The 17098-nt window shown below is 45.5% G+C and overlaps 1 protein-coding gene across 2 annotated transcripts in view; it reads left to right on the forward strand.

Annotated features, from left to right (window-relative positions):
* CDK5RAP2 (CDK5 regulatory subunit associated protein 2) overlaps positions 1-17098 on the forward strand; it is an 841564-nt gene that overhangs the window by 494452 nt on the left and 330014 nt on the right. For both annotated transcript variants that reach the window (XM_078642183.1, XM_078642184.1), the window contains one exon: positions 11467-11848. In XM_078642183.1, the coding sequence (XP_078498309.1) occupies positions 11467-11848 (382 nt within the window). The remainder of the gene's footprint in view (positions 1-11466; positions 11849-17098) is intronic.

Below are 17098 nucleotides of genomic sequence, written 5' to 3' on the forward strand. Positions count from 1 at the left end.
AAGGACTTTCCCGCTTCAGGGCCCTAATTCTCCCCACCAGTGGTCATTGCGCCACGCTTCTGGCGTGAAAAGTCACAAATGGTAACTGACGCCAGTGCGCCTGGATGGCGCGTACATAGGCACCGCAAACTTAATTTACGGCGCAGATTACGTCAACGACGCCACACAGAGCCAAACAACGCTACCTACCGGCGTGCAGGTGTACTTTCCCAGATAAGGCATTACCCAAGGTTAGCAACTTGTTCCTCAAAATACCTTATAAAAGCTGTATATGTGGCAGTGACCTCAGAAAGTAAATGAGCTGCAAGCCCCATCCAGTGACTTAACATTTTAGTATGTTTTCAAAGTATAAAAAATCCTTATTGGTTGAAACCATCTTTCTGATGGATATTACTAACCTCAGATCGCTCACCTTATAAATACCCCAAGTACCAAACTGGTTTGGGGGATTTTTCTCAGCATTGCTCCTATTCACTGGTAGGTGGCATTCTGCAGCTCCGCAGAGACTTCACCGCTCCTCAGAAGTGATGCCGTAGTTGTGTATATATGCTCTACCGGAGACCTATCTCTGCACCACCCCAACTCGTTTACGTCATTTCTTTTCTTTGCTTGTCTTCAGGCACAGATCTGGAGCTTGCTCTCTCAACTTTATTCACCTGTTGATGAGTTTTTGTCTAAAGAAATTCTGTCATTGATATCTCTATTCTGGTGAGGTAACAAGGACCCCCTGAATGGGATAAGTTTCCTGGGTCAGGGTTAAGCAATCATGTGCAAGGGTAAAAGCCCAGGCAAAAATAAAAAATACAATGTCTGACAAAAAACAGGGAGGTGGACACACCATAAGGAGAAAGGACTCAGGAAAAGGTATTATGTGATAACATAGAAATTTAATTACATTTATAAAAATTGATTTAAACATATTCCATAATATACATGATTAAAAAGAAGAAGGATAAAAAAAAATTCTTTCATATAAAAGGAAAAATCAACATTAATCACGATATCTCTATTAAATCTATTTACGCTGAACGCTGGAACAAGATTGAAAAAAAAATGAAAACAAATGAGATTCCTCTCCACCCTCCCTCTCCAGGATCTGAAAGAGACAGTTATGGATTCCTTACCTTAGATTTACCTCCAGGAGTCAAGCTGAATCCGGAGAATATTTTCTTAGCAGTACCCCTGCACATCGGAAGTTGGCGTCGGTCGACTCAGCATACTTCGTCCGCGTTATGTTTTCCGGGATGACGTTGTGGTGCCTATTTAGACGTCGCCCCTGCGCGCTGAATTCTGTTCTTCCTTTTTCTGCGCCAGTCTAGCGCAGTTCCGGAGAGAGCTACCCCTTTAGTCACTTTTTGACTGAGCTTTTTTCTACTTTTGTTGACTACTTTTTTGAGTCTTCGACTCCTGGCACACGAGGGCTGTCCCATCATTAGACTGGCTTCAAGCCCTGCGTGGCCTGTCACAAACTCTATGTCTAAGACGGACCCGCACCTTGTGTGCCTCTGGTCCCTGGAGCGCGACCAAGATCCGAAGTCATGCTTCGACTGCCAGGCCAAGAATCTAAAGACTTTGCAGGGGTGGTCCTGAAAGCTCTTGAAGGCCCAGCAGTTGGCTCCGCCTCGTTCCTGGTCTCGTTTCAGAGGAAGACCTCGAGACCAGTCGCGGAACCCCCACACCTCGTCACACTCAAAGTCCTCCAAGTCTTCGGGTGAGTCGAAGCACAAGAAGAAGACTAAGAAGCACCAGTGCTATTCATCTTGTCCGCGTCGGTCGGCTGACATGATGCGGAACCCCGGGCGTTGTCGCTCTAAGGCTTTATCTTTGGTGCCTACTTCTGAGACGACTCCGCGTCTCCCATTTCCGGGAGCCGCAGCGTCCCCTGCCCAGCTTGGTGCATTTTACGAAGTCCATTCCATCTTTGGACAGCCTGACTCCGCCACTGGCTCTGGACCCGGCGGACCCCCAAGGATTCAGACCTGGATCCGGATCGACGCTGGTCAACCTTACTCGACCTTCCTTGTTGTGGATCCCGGCGATAATGCCCCTGGCGCTGTCCACAATCTCGCCCCGTGATGGAACAGGAGCCAGATTGACGTCAGCTGTCATCGAATCTGACGCCTGAGGGTATTTTTGTTCCCCTTTTCATCCTTGATGTTCCCTCTGGGCCAAAAGGTTTGGGAGGGGTCACCTGGCCCTTTAACAGACTAGCTTCGAGAGCTGGACTAGAGAGAGGACTTGGGTGACCCCAGTGGTCTAGGCACTTCCCCAGTCCATGGCATGCTTTTTCCCCCTACGGTGGCTACAGAGGAGGGAGTGCCTTAAGTTGTGACTGGAGCTCCTTTCAATCGCGGTTAGAGGTGCTTCGACCGGCGGCAACCTCTTCTGAACCCCTTTTGCCGTTCAATGAAGCCCTCACTGACGTCCTTCTGGGCACCTGATCCAAGCCCAGCACAGGTCCACAGCCCTGCTCCGGGTGACCCAGTTTTCCTCATAGGTAGTCCAAGCCTCATCTTCCAAGAGTGCATTCCCTTCTGCTCCCCCAGATAGGGAATCCAAGAAGCTGGATCATCTTGGGAAGGGCATGCTCTCTTCTTCCAGCTTGCCACAGCGGTCCATGAATAGCGCGTGCCTCTTGGGCCGATACTCCCATATGGGATACTGTCACGCAGGTGCTGCCTCAGTGCCCGGAGGAGGCCCGGGCTGTTCTCTCCCAAGCAGTTACAGATGGGATAGATACAGCAAAATTCACTATTCGCTGTTGTCTGGGTACCACCGATTCACTGGGCAGAACGATTGCCATGTCAGTATCCCTTTGGCGCTGCGCCTGGTTAAGGACGTATGGCTTTTTTGGGGATGTCCACTCAACTATGCTGGACATTCCCTTTGATGGCCGTTGCCTTTTTGGTGACAAAGCAGACTCAGCGCTGGAGCGCTTTAAAGATTCTCAAGCTACGGCCGGATCCTTGGGCCTCGCTGCGTTGTCTCGTCCAACTCAGTCTTCTTTGCTCCCCTTTCTGGGCAATGGAAGGGGCACCCCACCAAGCCAGGCCCAGTCCAGCCACTGATTCATGCAAGCTGCCCAGCCTCTGCATGGCTGTGGGACTCTGCGACGTGCGTATGGGAACCAGCAGCGAGACAGCCCCACCCCCTTACTTCAACGTCCTCCAAACCTTCCTAGTCTGACATTTCAGGACCAACTAAGGCCAGTGGGTGGCAGGATTCGCCATCACCTCCCCCACTGGCAACTGTCACGTCAGAGAGGTGGGTTTTGCAGATAGTCCGAATGGGCTACTCCCCCCCCTTTGAGACTGCCCCTCTCTCTGATGTCTGAGAATCATTTGGTGCCAGGAAGTCTGAGTTCTCTTGGCCAAGGGAGCTATCAAGAGGGTTCCTATGCCAGAAGTAGATCGTGGTTGCTATTCCCACTACTTTCTGGTGCCTAAGAAGGACAAATGCCTGCACCCTATTCTAGACCTCAAGGCCCTCAACCGTTGCCTCCGGAAGGTGAAGTTCAAAAGGCTAACCTTGGCTCAGGTCCTGCCTGCCCTCGACCCTGAAGCCTGGATGGTGGCGCTGGACTTGCAGGACGCCTGTTTTCACACTCCTGTCCTGCCAGCCCACAGACGCTACCTGCGGTTTACTGTTGGCCATGAGCATTTTCAGTTCGCCTTGCTCCCCTTTGGCCATACCAGTGCCCCTCAGGTGTTCACGGAAGTGATGGCAGTGGTCGCAGCTCACCTGCGCAGACCAGGGGTTCCAGGCTTTCCCTATCTCGATGACTCTGTTGAAGCCAAGCTCGCCTCAGGTTGTCGTCTCCCATCTCCAGACTACGACGGACCCCCTGCATTCGCTGGAGCTCACTTCGGTCGGAATGACCTTGAGGCTGCTGGGCCTCATGGCCTCCTGCATCCTGCTGGTGGATCATGCCAGATGGCATATGCGGGCTCTGCAGTGGGACCTGAAGTTCCAGTGAGTGCAGCATCAGGGGGATCTTGCCAACTATGTCCGAATCTTAGAGGGAACTGAGCAACAGCCAAGCTTAGGTCAGAGGCAGACCCCTCTCTCTTCCCCAAATAGATGTCACTGTACTGACAGATGCCTCACTCCTGGCATGGGGCGGCCATCTGGGAGAGGCTAAGATCAGAGGCGTCTTGTCTCCGGCGGAGTGCGGGCTCCATATCAACCTTCTGGAGCTCTAGGCAATCTGCCTGGCACTGAAGGAGTTCCTTCCCTCCCTAAAGGGGAAGGTGGCGCAGTTGTTTATGAACAACACCTCCACAATGTGGTACTGCAACAAACAGGACGGGGTGGGGTTGTGGACTCTATGTCAAGAGGATCTTAGTCTCAGGACTTGGCTGGAACATTAGGGCAAAACCTGATAGGTTCTCTGAACACCAGGGCGGACAAACTCAGCCGCCGGTGCCTGGTAGATCACAAATGGCCTCTTCACTTGGAGGGTTCTGCAAGGTCTCTTTCAGCGGTGGGGAGAGCCTTGGTTAGCACTGTTTGCCACCAAAGAGAGCTCACAATGTCAGCAATTTGTGCGCGTTGGAATTTTCAAGGCAGCGCTCACTCAGCGACGCTTTTCGTTGCGAGTGGAACTGTGGCCTCCTGTACGCCTTTGCGCCTGTACCACTTCTACCCCAAGTGCTAAAGAAGATCAGGCGCAACAGGGCCCAAGTTATTATTGTGGATCCAGACTGGGCACTAAGGGGCACATGCATCATTCATACATTTTGCATTTCTTAATTTGCGAAAATTACCGAATCGCAAATTAAGAATTGCAAAATGCTATGCATCATTTTTTTCGGTATTTATTTGTGATTCGGTAAAAATCGCAATTTTTACCGATTCTCAAATAAATAGCGAATTCCTAAGTGCATTTTCGCAATTCCCATTGATTCCTATGGGCCAAAAGGCCCATAGGAGTCAATGGGAAGGCATTTACAAATTCGCAATTTGTTGATGCATTCCAAGGGTGCAGGGGGGGGTCCAAAGGACCCCCCCCCCTGCACCCCTGAAATGTATTTGAAAGTGCATGTTTCAAACACACATGTCCTAAGGACATGTGTGTCTGTAACATGACAGTTTAAAAAATGCATTTTTTTCCTTTTTTAAAGATTTTCGCAAATTAACACGAGGGTCAACCTCGTGTTAATTTGCACTTCCTATTTCATAATTCGCATTTTTTTACAAATTGATGCATTGCATTTAAGGAATCGCACAAATGCGATTCCTTAAATGCATTCGCATTTTTTAGAAATGCAAAAAAAATGCGAATTAAGAAAAAGTGTTTGATGCATTCCAAAAACGTATTTAGGAAGCGCAAACGGCCGAATTTACCGATTCGCACCGTTTGCACTTCCTAAATAGGTTGATGCATGTGCCCCTAAGAGTCCGGTACCTAGAGCTCCTGAGCATGGCCATCGATCCTCCACTCAGACTGCCTCTTCGGAAGGATCTTCTGTCGCAGCTACTGGGGAGGGTTCTTCACCCGAACCTGTCCAGCCTCCACCTCCTTGCGTGGAGATTGAGCAGAGACAGTTGACAGCTTTTGACCTTCCACCCGAAGTCTAGTGTCATCTTAGTATACGCCTGTCAATGGAATACGTTTTGTGGCATGGTGCGCAGCAAAGGCTGAGGATCCCCTTTCTGCTCCCTTTTCAGAGGTTCTTGTATATAATCTTTCTTTGGCCCAGTCGGGCTCTGGGCACTCTTAAAGGCTATCTTCCAGCCGTCTCTGCTTTCCTTCGGCTACCGGATCAGCCATATTTCTTCAAGTCCCCTATAAATAGATTTTTTAAGGGCATTACTCATCTCTTTCCTCCATCTACTTTCGTAATGCTCCACTGTGACTTGAACCGTGTCTTAGTCTATCCTATGTGTGCTCCCTTCACGCCTCTTCACAACTGTCCTCTCAGGCTCCTCACTCTGAAGACAGCTTTCCTTGTTGCCACCACCTCTGCTTGCATAGTGAGTGAGCTTTAAGATCTTTCTTCTAAGCCCCCTTCTCCTCTGTGCATCTGGACAAAGTGGTGCTTAGGACGAGACCCCCGTTCCTTCCAAAAGAGGTTACATCTTTTCACATTAGACAAACCATTACGTTGCCCACCTTTTTCCCCACCTCCGCACCCTTCCAAGAAGAAGTAGAGACTCCACCGTCTGGACCCTAAAAGTGCGCTGTCCTACTTTAATCGCACAAAAGATTTCCGGGTGGATGATCAATTCTTTGTTGGCTTTGTAGGTGCGAAGAAAGGCTGGCCTGTTCAAAAGTGTACCATCTCTAGATGGGTTGTCCTTTGTATTAAAATCTGGCACGGGTTGTCAAAAAATGAACCTCCAGTGGGTCTCTGAGCTCATAGCACCAGAACTACGGCTACCACCACTGCTCTTGCACATGGAGTTCCACTCCTTGTCATCTGTCAGGCAGCCAGGTGGGCATCCTTTCACACATTCACCAGACCTTACTGCCAAGACAGCCAAGTCCGGAGGGATGGCTATTTTGCCTGTTCTGTCCTCCAGGATTTTCTGGTGTGTACTTGGTTTGCAGACTCTCCTCCTGGGTTGGTATTGCTGGGGTATTTATTCTGAGCTAAGGAATCTATAACGAACTGTCTCTTTCAGATGAACATGTTACTTACCTTCAGTGACGATACCAAGGGCCTGATGTAGGTAAGTGTGAAATACAAATTCTTAATACCGAATTTTACCGATTCGGTGTTAAGAAATCGGTATTGCAGATGTAGGTAACAATTCAGTAAAAAATACAGAATCGTTAATATTCCTCATTACCGAATCGGTAATTGAGATTCGGTAATAAGGAATACCTAACCATTCATTCCTATGGGCTTGGAGGCTCATATGAATGAATGTGAAGACATTCAGTATTACCGATTCGGTATTACCGAATCGGTAATACCGGGAGGTATTTTAAGGGTAGCACCCCTGAAATGTGCATGTGTGCACATGTGGCACACATCCAAGCCCTAAGGGCATGGATGTGTGCCACATGGCACTTCTAAAAAAGCAAGAAAGTGCTTTTTTAAAGGAATTGGGTAATTACCACCAACTTGAAGTTGGTGGTAATTACCGATTTCTTAAGGCCCAAAAGCACTCTTCAATGTGCTTTCTACAAGGCATTTAGGGAATCTGTATTACCGATTCCTTAAATGCAAGGCCAAAAAGGAATCGGTATTAAGGAATCGGTATTTACTGATTCCTTATTACCGATTCCTTACCTACATCAGGAATGGCTAAATACCGGTCGGTAACGGTGAAATTTACTGAATTTCACCGTTACCGACCAGTATTTAGCCACCTACATCGGGCCCATAGTTTAGTTATAATAATAATAATATTGACTCTTATTAAGCGCATGGTTACACTAAAAAAAGTGTGTCCCAGCGCTGAGCAAAACTCTACATGGAAAGAGGACAGAGAGAAGACCTGTACTTGGAACAGCCATGTTTTCAGTTTTTTCTGGAAGAGAGCCTCAGAAGATTCTGAACGGAGAGAAAGAGGGAGAGCATTCCAGTTCTTCGCTGCCAGATAGCTAGAGATTTCTTACCGCCCCACCCATCCTCCCCGCAAATTGACTTCTAGAGACAAGGACTCCCGGGCAGGGTACGAGTTTTTTGCACAACAATGGTCCGTGTCTTGCATGGCTCTGCGCTTCTGCCGTGGAAAGTCGTGTCAGAGCCGGCGTCAGCTCACATGTAAATAGGCACCGCAACATCATCCTGGGCGAACACAATGTGGAGTTGACCGACACCACGTACCGATGTGCAGGGGTACTGCGGAGAATAAATTCTACGAATACAGTCTGACGCCTGGGAGTAATTCTAAGGTAAGGAATCTATGACTAACCTATGTCTCTTACAGATACATCGTTACCGAAGGTAAGTAACTTGTTCTTTATGTCCAACAGTGGGAACAGAGTCAAGAAAGAATCTGACAACAATGCACAAGGGGTTGATGTGCACAGCATCACTTCCGGGGAGGGGCTCAGCCAACTCAAAGCTGCACTATATGCCACCCACCGCTCATGGGAAAACGTTAAAAAAAAATTTAAAAAGGAAAAATCCACGTTTCCAGTCTTGTGCCTGGAACTATTCACAAGGTGAGGAATCTGCGGTTAGATAAAGTATCCACCAGAAAGAGCATAACTGAAAATAGGTGACCTCTTCTTTTTTCCTAATGGTATAAACGATTTATGTTTGGGCTAGTGCAAATAGCTACCTATCTAGCTACCACATATCTAGCGCCCACATATCTAGCACATGATGGAAATGACACGGATAATGCCCAAAAAGTATTCTATCGCTATGTCTCAAGGCCTGATGAATATTGAAAGGACAGCCAGTTGTTGGCTTTAGAGTATATGGGTACAAAGAAAGGAGGACCGGGCTATTACTACTTAAGGTAAGTAGAAGGTCCAGCTGCAGCTAATGCCCGAAATGATCCAATTACTACAAAGATTGCTGAGCTGTTCCTAGTGAGGAGGGATTTGCGTTTGGAGATGTGGAGAGTGTTCTCAGGGTAAAAGATGATTACCCCTGGGAATCCATTTTGTTGGATTTAATACCCTCACACACCTTTTCAGGTGTCATGCTTCATCATCTGGGTTTGCTCCTCGTTGGGTCGGCGGTGCAATACCCAACGGGCGACACCTCAAAGAGGGGCTCTTTAGCGGAGATCTTTTTCCAACTGCCGTTTAGATGAAGTGCGGGTGTGGGGCCAGTAAGGATTATAGATGTATCGTGGGTGGTTAAAATAAAGCTAAGGGTACCAAGGAATGATTTATTCTGGCGGTCCGCTACTCTAATTAAAATAAGAATCTGGAGGGTGGGGCGGTATGTTCCATTGGCATAACAGTGATTAATCCATCAATGTGCAGTTGGGTTTTTGCTTCTTAAGGAGCAACTTGAATGCATCATTGTAACAAATATAAAGGTGAGAAATACGCCTACTATTTTTTGAATAGATTACCTTTGAATTTTTGCAAGGCGACTGCCCTCATCTCCTTTACATATATCTGCTGTAGACTTTGAAATATAAGTAGTTCAACATAAATGCTGTTTTTTTTACAGTTACATCCATATGTGTTTGGTATTGCTGGGGAAAAGTTGTAAAATGTAAATAATATGCAGAAGGAAGAGCATCCATTAAAATAAAAGATGATATTCCACGAGCACTGCGGTTTGTGATACATTCTTGAATTCTGATGCAACTTCTGTATAGCCCATACTAACCTTGAACAGTCTTGGACTACTCTGGGCCACAGTGGACGAAAAAAGTATCATGTGACATATGATTAGTTGCCATTTTTCTAGTCTGTGATCTTAACAAACTTTGGGTTGATATGAATTTAGTTTTCAGAACACTTGAAAAAAATAAAAAGTCCCCCTGCAATGAATAAACGAATATGTCCATACATATCACCATAAATTATAAATTGTTAGCTATATTAAAGTGATTAAGGTTTTTAGGCTTGCACACAGAATCTGACTTGTTTTAAAGATAAGAAGTAATTAGGAATTACTTTCTATCAGAATTAGTAATTTTTTAAAATATAAAAGATTGTCTTCTCTGACAATAAACAAACAATAGGACAATACAGCAAATTGTCTTCTTATCTTCTGGTTCACAGTCCAGCTCAGACACTATAAGGCTAAACAGAGTAGAGCAAATAAATCCTTGCAATAAAAAAAAAACCAAGTTAAAATGTATTGGTGAGCCTAGCTGGTGGTAGACTGTGTTACAAACCTTCTGGTTTTCCATGAGACCAGCAAGGCATACGTCACCCACCGTCTTAATAACCTAACATATGCTCTGCATGGCTACCCACCGAATTCCTCAATATTCAAAATAAGTAATGAGAATAACACATAGGCATTCTGACCAAAATGTATTTTAGATCCATAAGTTGTTGTTACATGTATTCTTGCTCCGACAAGGCTTATGTGCGAAGAGGTTAACATTAACCTATTCCTCAGCCAGGGAAAAGCAGGCCTTCTAAGCCAGTGGCACGCAAGACAGAAGGTAGAGTTATGGAACTCTCCATGCTTTGTTGTGCTATGTATTAAGAAATGCTTCCCTGGCAGTCTGCTTGATAAAGTAAGAGTCAGTTGCGAAAACTAGCAAAAAACAATTTAGTTAAGCTAATTGAGGTATGATTTGTTACTTTCTTGAATTAATATATATCAACATTGACTCTTGGTTCATCTTGCATAAATCCCAGAGAAAAGAACCCTTTACCAATAAAAAGACTGCAAACACTGGCACAAGTGAACTTCCATCAAGAATTTAGATGAACAGCTAATTGTGTGAATGGATGGAGTACAGTTATACCAACCTAAAGATGCTGCCCAAAGGTTGTTATTTGTGGCAAGCATTGTTGACTTCTTAGATACAGGCTCCTCCTTAAGAACGAAGGACTGTGACAAAGGCAGGGCCTCTGTTATGTGCAGTCTGATCTAGTTTCTATAGTAGCCTTTAAACATTTCTCTCTTTATTTTCTGTTTGTAAGTCTCAAGGTTGAGGGTGGCTAGACCTGTGTTTTTTCCGTCTTAGGTCTCGGCTACAACCGGCTTTAGTTGTCTTTAGGCAAGCCTGTTGTTTCTAGTGTACAACCTCCCAAACATCCTTAGAGTGGGCTTTGGGTCTGCCCTGGCTTATAATTGTTTAGTTTTGTTGTCTGTCTCATTTGTGTACTCTTGATTTGATGGGTTTCATCCTATTATTGTATTTGTCCCACCCAGAGGCATTTCAGTCTGTACTCTTATCTATTGACTTGTATCCTTCCACAGCATACCTTAGTGGACTCATTTGTTTTTATTCAGCAGTCTGTACTCCATATGAGTTCATGTGTTTCTTTGCTCTCTCTGCCACCTTATTTCAATGCCCCCACTGTCTCTCTCAAACACATTGGCAAATACAGTGGTTCAGCCTTTTTAAAACCAAGACCATTTGGCTTTTCTAGTGCTTGTTGTTTTTACTCAGAATTTTTTGGGTGGATGAGTTTGTTAAATCATGAGGATTAAAATAGTAAGCGATAAGTGGCATTCATTCCATTCTGGATTTTTCAAGCTGTCATTTTTTTCTAACTATGTTATTTTATGTTTTCTTTTTAATTCAAAAGTATTTTATCACACTTTATTAAATGTGCTATGTCTGATATTGGAAGTACTGTCTGTAAGAGGGGCAGTAGACTTTCAGTTTGATTAGCTTGCTCCAGTTATCCAAATGTTCTGGGCTACAGATAATGTGTTCTCATCACAGTAGCTTTGTAAAAATGTTCTCATCTTGGAATATTTTTTAAAGATAGCGACACTAATCACTGTAATTTACGATTGTGTATACACGTCATCTCTTAACTTGTTAGGCATTCATATGTGATACTCTTGGAATAAATAGTTTTTATTTTTCTGTCAATAGAAATCTAACCTTTTTAATAAAACACAGGTTGGAAGAAACTTGCTTGCTGGATAATCATTCTGACATACACACCAGTACTGATGAAGGAGGAAAAAATATCATTGAAGATCTTAAAAATACGATTAAGCAATTAAGAAATGAACTTAACCATTTAAAGAATGAGGATAATATACTAACACAAGAAATCGGATTGCAGACCTCTTTCAATGAAATCAAAAGTTTTTCTCCAGATCACCAATTTGTACATAGAAAATCACAAGTAAAACCATTCGATGTGGAAGATAATCAAATTCAGCCTGCTGGTGAAGGGGATCATATTCCACAAGTGCACACTTCAAAAGAGAACCACCAAGTAATTGAGGATAACGTACCTGTGGTTTCAAAAGGAATGACTAATGTAAAACACAAAGTAAGTCTACAAATATTTTGTTTTTGTCTGACTTGCTAAATAAAAGTTGTAAGGTTACTTAATTGTAAACCTCTGTTTCCATTTTCCTTAAATTCATAAGTGTTAAATGTATCTGATTTGGTGATTTATCTCAGAACACTTAAGAGAGCGAAAACTCTTCTCACAATATAAGTAGAAAATGCCTGTTAGACTTTACTTTTGATTTATTTGCTGTGCTTGAATTAAAAGAAGAAATATGCTTCTTTTTTCTTTTTTTTCAACCCTCTCTTTAAACAGTGAGGGGAAAAACTGTTGCCTTGGACCGTAAACTGTTTGGAAATTCCATAATAAATTGCATTGCCAGTTAGCCTAAGTTTCTTATCAGCTCTGTGAGACAAACACATAATATATGCAATCTCTTTATTCAGGCCTATGTTGTTATTAGTTATTAACTTTGACAATTTTCTTCATGGAATCTTGACTAATATTCATAACCACTGTCTAAAATAGGAAGATTGGTCGCAAGGAAGTGGGGTTGAAAAGCCAAGTGTCCTACAGCATCAGTGGAAAAAACTTAAGAGGGACCATAGTGTCCATCAAGACTAATCTTTTATGGAGACAATGAATAATGGGTAACTACAGCACAATGTCTTTTCAGCCAGCCTCGACCTAGCAGTACAAGCAAAGACCGAGAGAGAGAGAAAGATAGACAGACAAATAGATAAAAGTTAAAATATTGACCATAAGCATTTCACGGAGAAACTTAACCTACTTGGGTGTTCCCTCCAGGGTCAGACTTAAGACACAAGTGTTTTGTGGATACATCAACAGACCTCTATGCTTTTTTAGGTCTCGCCTTTACCATTCCGAAGGAATGGGAAATGGCGAGAATTCAAGTGCTCGAACTGATTGTGAAACCACCGCTTTTTTTCATGGCGTTTTCTTCGAGTGCCACAGGCACGCGCTTTTGGCCCATACACTTTCATGGCCATCTGTTCCTCAATGTCCCTCCCACCCTTCGTTTGATCTTGCCGCGAGTTCAGGCTAATGGCCCTCCCCCAGCACAGAGCGCGCATCGCGGCCGCACAGCACATCAAAGGGCTTCTCCCAGCGTGTGCTGTGCGGCTTCTCCTCCCCTAATTATGTGGCCGGCCGTACTTGTGTTTCCCGGCCGCTTCCCGGCCACTCTTGTATTTAATTAGCAGCAGCAGCATTTCTCCTGCGCCAGGCCACATCAAAGGCTCTGTGCCACTTTCACCCACACAGCAACACTTACAGACACGCAACGCCACTCACACCCACGCAAGCCCACTATCATCCACGCAACGCCACTCACACACGCAACGCCACTCACACATGCAACGCCACTAACACACGCAACGCCACTCACACACGCAACGCCACTCACACATGCAACGCCACTCACACATGCAACGCCACTCACACATGCAACGCCACTCACACATGCAACGCCACTCACACACGCAACGCCACTCACACACGCAACGCCACTAACACACGCAACGCCACTCACACACGCAACGCCACTCACACACGCAACGCCACTCACACACGCAACGCCACTCACACACGCAACGCCACTCACACACGCAACGCCACTCACACACGCAACGCCACTCACACACGCAACGCCACTCACACACGCAAATCCAACCATCCACGCAACGCCACTCACACACGCAAATCCAACCATCCACGCAACGCCACTCACACACGCAACGCCACTCACACACGCAACGCCACTCACACATTGTGAGTGCAGATTGTGGGTGCAGATTGTGGGTGCAGATTGTGGGTGCAGATTGTGGGTGCAGATTCAGAGTGCAGATTCAGAGAAAACTCAGCAGCACCACCACCATTGCAATGCAATAGGTCTCGTTTTAACGCAAATTTAAGCTATAGGCCCTGTAAATGACAAAGCCTTTTATTTATGTTCCAAAAACCAGAACGCAAAAATAAAGGGCATTATCATTTACAATGCTAATAGTTCAGACTCGCGTTATTGCGAGACCTATTGCATTTCCAATGCTTGTCTCTGCGAGTCTCTCTAAAGGAGAATTCCTGAGAGATAACACCAAAACGTTTTGCATTTTTGAACTAGGGAAAGAAGTCTTCATCCAAGACAATAGGATTCAAACGGTTCCCTGACTGGGCGGAACTCATATTGGTCACTGACTAGCACAAGGTTTGTCTATGATGCTTGTGCTCTGGGCAGGGCTCTGTGTTATGTGACTAGTGAGCTTTCTTTGATCCGAAGGCGATCTGTAACTGAGAGGTGAAACTTTTCACTGTCATGCACAAGAATAGGTCACAGTCAAAGCCTAGGTTCCACTTCCACTCCAAGCTGCAGGCCTGGTCATGGTCTTGATGCTAGGCCCATGAAAAATCCACTTCTAGCTTAAAGTCTTCTGACAAGTCCAAATCATTGGCAAGAAGGCCAAGCGGGACTCCATCCCATTCTGTCCGAAAGTACCAACTTCAAAAGAGGCACAAGGGTGTCATGATAAATATCGCACTCCCTGATGTCTCCGCAGTCTGAGCCTGGTCCCTGAATGTTGCAACTTCCTGGCCTGCGGTTGACACCGCAGTAATAACAGCCTTCAAAGAGGCCAAGCTGCAGATCTCTGGTGTGATTCCGACTTCCTCTGGAATGCCCTCCGGCCCCACGGAGCTGCAGGGGATTCCCGTCAGGAGTTTCCCCACTGCTATCTACCTCCTCAGACTGGGTCAAGACTGATGTGCATATGGCTGGGTCTAAACCTGGGTGATATGGTGAGCAAAAGAATGATGGATTTAACCCAGATCTCTTGACTGGGGTGAATGTTTGATTTGCTCTGCATTCCATCCATCATCTGTGTGTCTTTTGCTTTATCTGCCCCGTAGGGTTTCTATCGGTCCCTTAGTATCTCTTGCACTAACTTCTACTCCAGCGCCAATGTCCACACTGGTTCCTTTTGTACCAACACCACTTCACCAATGCCAATTGTTGCAATTTCTGACCCTGGCCCAATATCGGCCTGATCAAGGCTTGTGTTGTGCTATAAAATCACAGATGCACAACCAGTGGTTATACAGCACGGTTCCTATCCAGTACGTCTGCCCCCAATGACCATACTAGCAGTAGATTCTCATAATGTTTGGTTTTGATTCACACCCAGTGCAAGAGGCAGCTGATGACCTTCAAGACACTGATGATGATGACGTGGTGGGGATGTGGTACTCTCCAAACCGCCACCCCACCACCCCTGCCCCCTTTATACTGAGGATTCATTGTATGTGGACTTATGGAAACCAGTGGGTTAGATACATCACTTGAAGTGGAGCTGAACTTGCCACCTTGGCCATCGGAAAAAAGTGACTTGTTTGCAGTGGTGGTGCAGAAGGCAGCTGAAGCACCAGAGTTGCAGATGCCCCCTGTTGAGAATCAAGATTCTTCCACCAGACCAAATTTCTTCTGAACTGAGTTGTTGCCACTTAACGAACATCTTACTTATGCCCTTTTGGCTACATAGCCTAAGCCAGTCAGTTGACCTATGGCTAAGAGACTTAGACAGGACTCCAGAAATCAGGACTTCCTAACACGGCATTGTTATGATCTGGAAGCATCTCAATACAATATAACAGGCATCCTACATTGTCTAGCCTGATTATTCAAGCCTTGACAAGCAAGGTTAATCCTGAGTCCTTTCCGACCAACCCTCCGGATTAGAAAAGAACTAATGCTTTGAAAAAAAGAATGTTTATTTTGGCAAGTCTAACACTCTGATCTGTTAATGCTTTTTATCTTCTGGGAGGGTATTTTGCTGGCCTTTCCGGAGTACCAAGGGCATCCATAGCCCAAACTATACAGTATGAGAGGGACACAGCCAGATACATACTTCAGCTGGTCTGGAGTCTACAACCTGAATTTACAGAGTTATTGGCACCAGTGTTGTACTTAGGAGGCACGCCTGGATGCCATCAACCAGGTTTTTGGGAGACTTGCAAGCATTCTTAATAGACATGATATTTGATAGCTCGAGAGCTTATTGGATAAAAGGCTGATTCAGTGCTACAGCGATTTAAAGATAGTTGCGTCAAGGCACAATCCTTGGGCAGTTTACACCAGCCAAGCAATTTCCGCACCAGTACATGAAATTCAGAGGCTGTTCCAAGGGGCTCGCTTGCAGATGTGACCAGTGTCTGTGTCCGGTGGGGACCTGGCCCCATGTTAAGCTTCTGGATTTTTGGGCGATTTGTCTGGCTCTAATAGCCTACTTGCCATCCATCAAATGGGAAGCTGGTACAGGCCCTTACAGACACCTCAACTACTTGTGGTAGTACAACAAGCAGCGTGGAGTGGAGTCCTGGATCTTGTGACAGTGGGTGCTGCTCGTCTGGAGGTGGCAGCATGGGCAAAACATCTTCCTGGTCACCAGCCACCTGAAAGGGTCTTTGAATGCCAGAGCAGACAAACTAAGCAGGTATAATTTGTTGAATCTCGAGTGTCATCTTGATCCCTAAGTGGTGTAGGGTGTATTCAAGCATTGGGTAACACCCTGGCTGAATCTATTTCCCACCAACAAGAACACACAGTGTCAACAATTCTACGTGCTGATGTTGCCTCCATAACACTTGTTAGCAGTTGTAGTCTGGCAGGAATGCAGAGTAGGACTTCTGTACACCTTTCCACTGATATCTGTCCTGCCTGGAGTTCTGCTGAAAATTAAGAAAGATTGGGCCCCAGTCATTCTTATCGCCCCTCCAATTAGGCTCTGCTTCGGGAGGAACTCCTGTGTCAACAACAGGGCTGTGGCCTGCATCACAGTCTCTACAACCTACATATCCATGTGTGGTGATTGAGCAGCTGCAGCAGAATGCAATTGACTTAACGGCCTTGGTGGTGGATGTAATCCTCACTGCCAAACACCCTTGCACAAAGTTTATCTAGGGATGGGTTCTGGGACAAATTGTGTGCAAGCTAGACTTTCTGATGTCCATTCATTAGCCCAGCAAGCCCTTGCTAGGTTCACAGTGAAAGTTTGTCAGCCCTTTCGGCCTTTCTGAGTTTACCTAACCAACTGTCTTTAGGTTGCCGGTTGTGATACGTTATGTAAAATGTTTGACTCGCATGTCTAACTCTCCCCCTCAACGGTTTGCCATGCTCCAATAGAATCTTAACTTCGTCTTCACATTTCTTTTGTGGATGCCCATTTAGCCTATACACAGCTGTGCTATAAGGTTCTTAATACTGAAGACTGCCCTCCTTAT

The sequence above is a fragment of the Lissotriton helveticus genome, chromosome 5_1 (genome assembly GCF_964261635.1).
Source record: "Lissotriton helveticus chromosome 5_1, aLisHel1.1, whole genome shotgun sequence".
Lineage (NCBI taxonomy): Eukaryota > Metazoa > Chordata > Amphibia > Caudata > Salamandridae > Lissotriton > Lissotriton helveticus.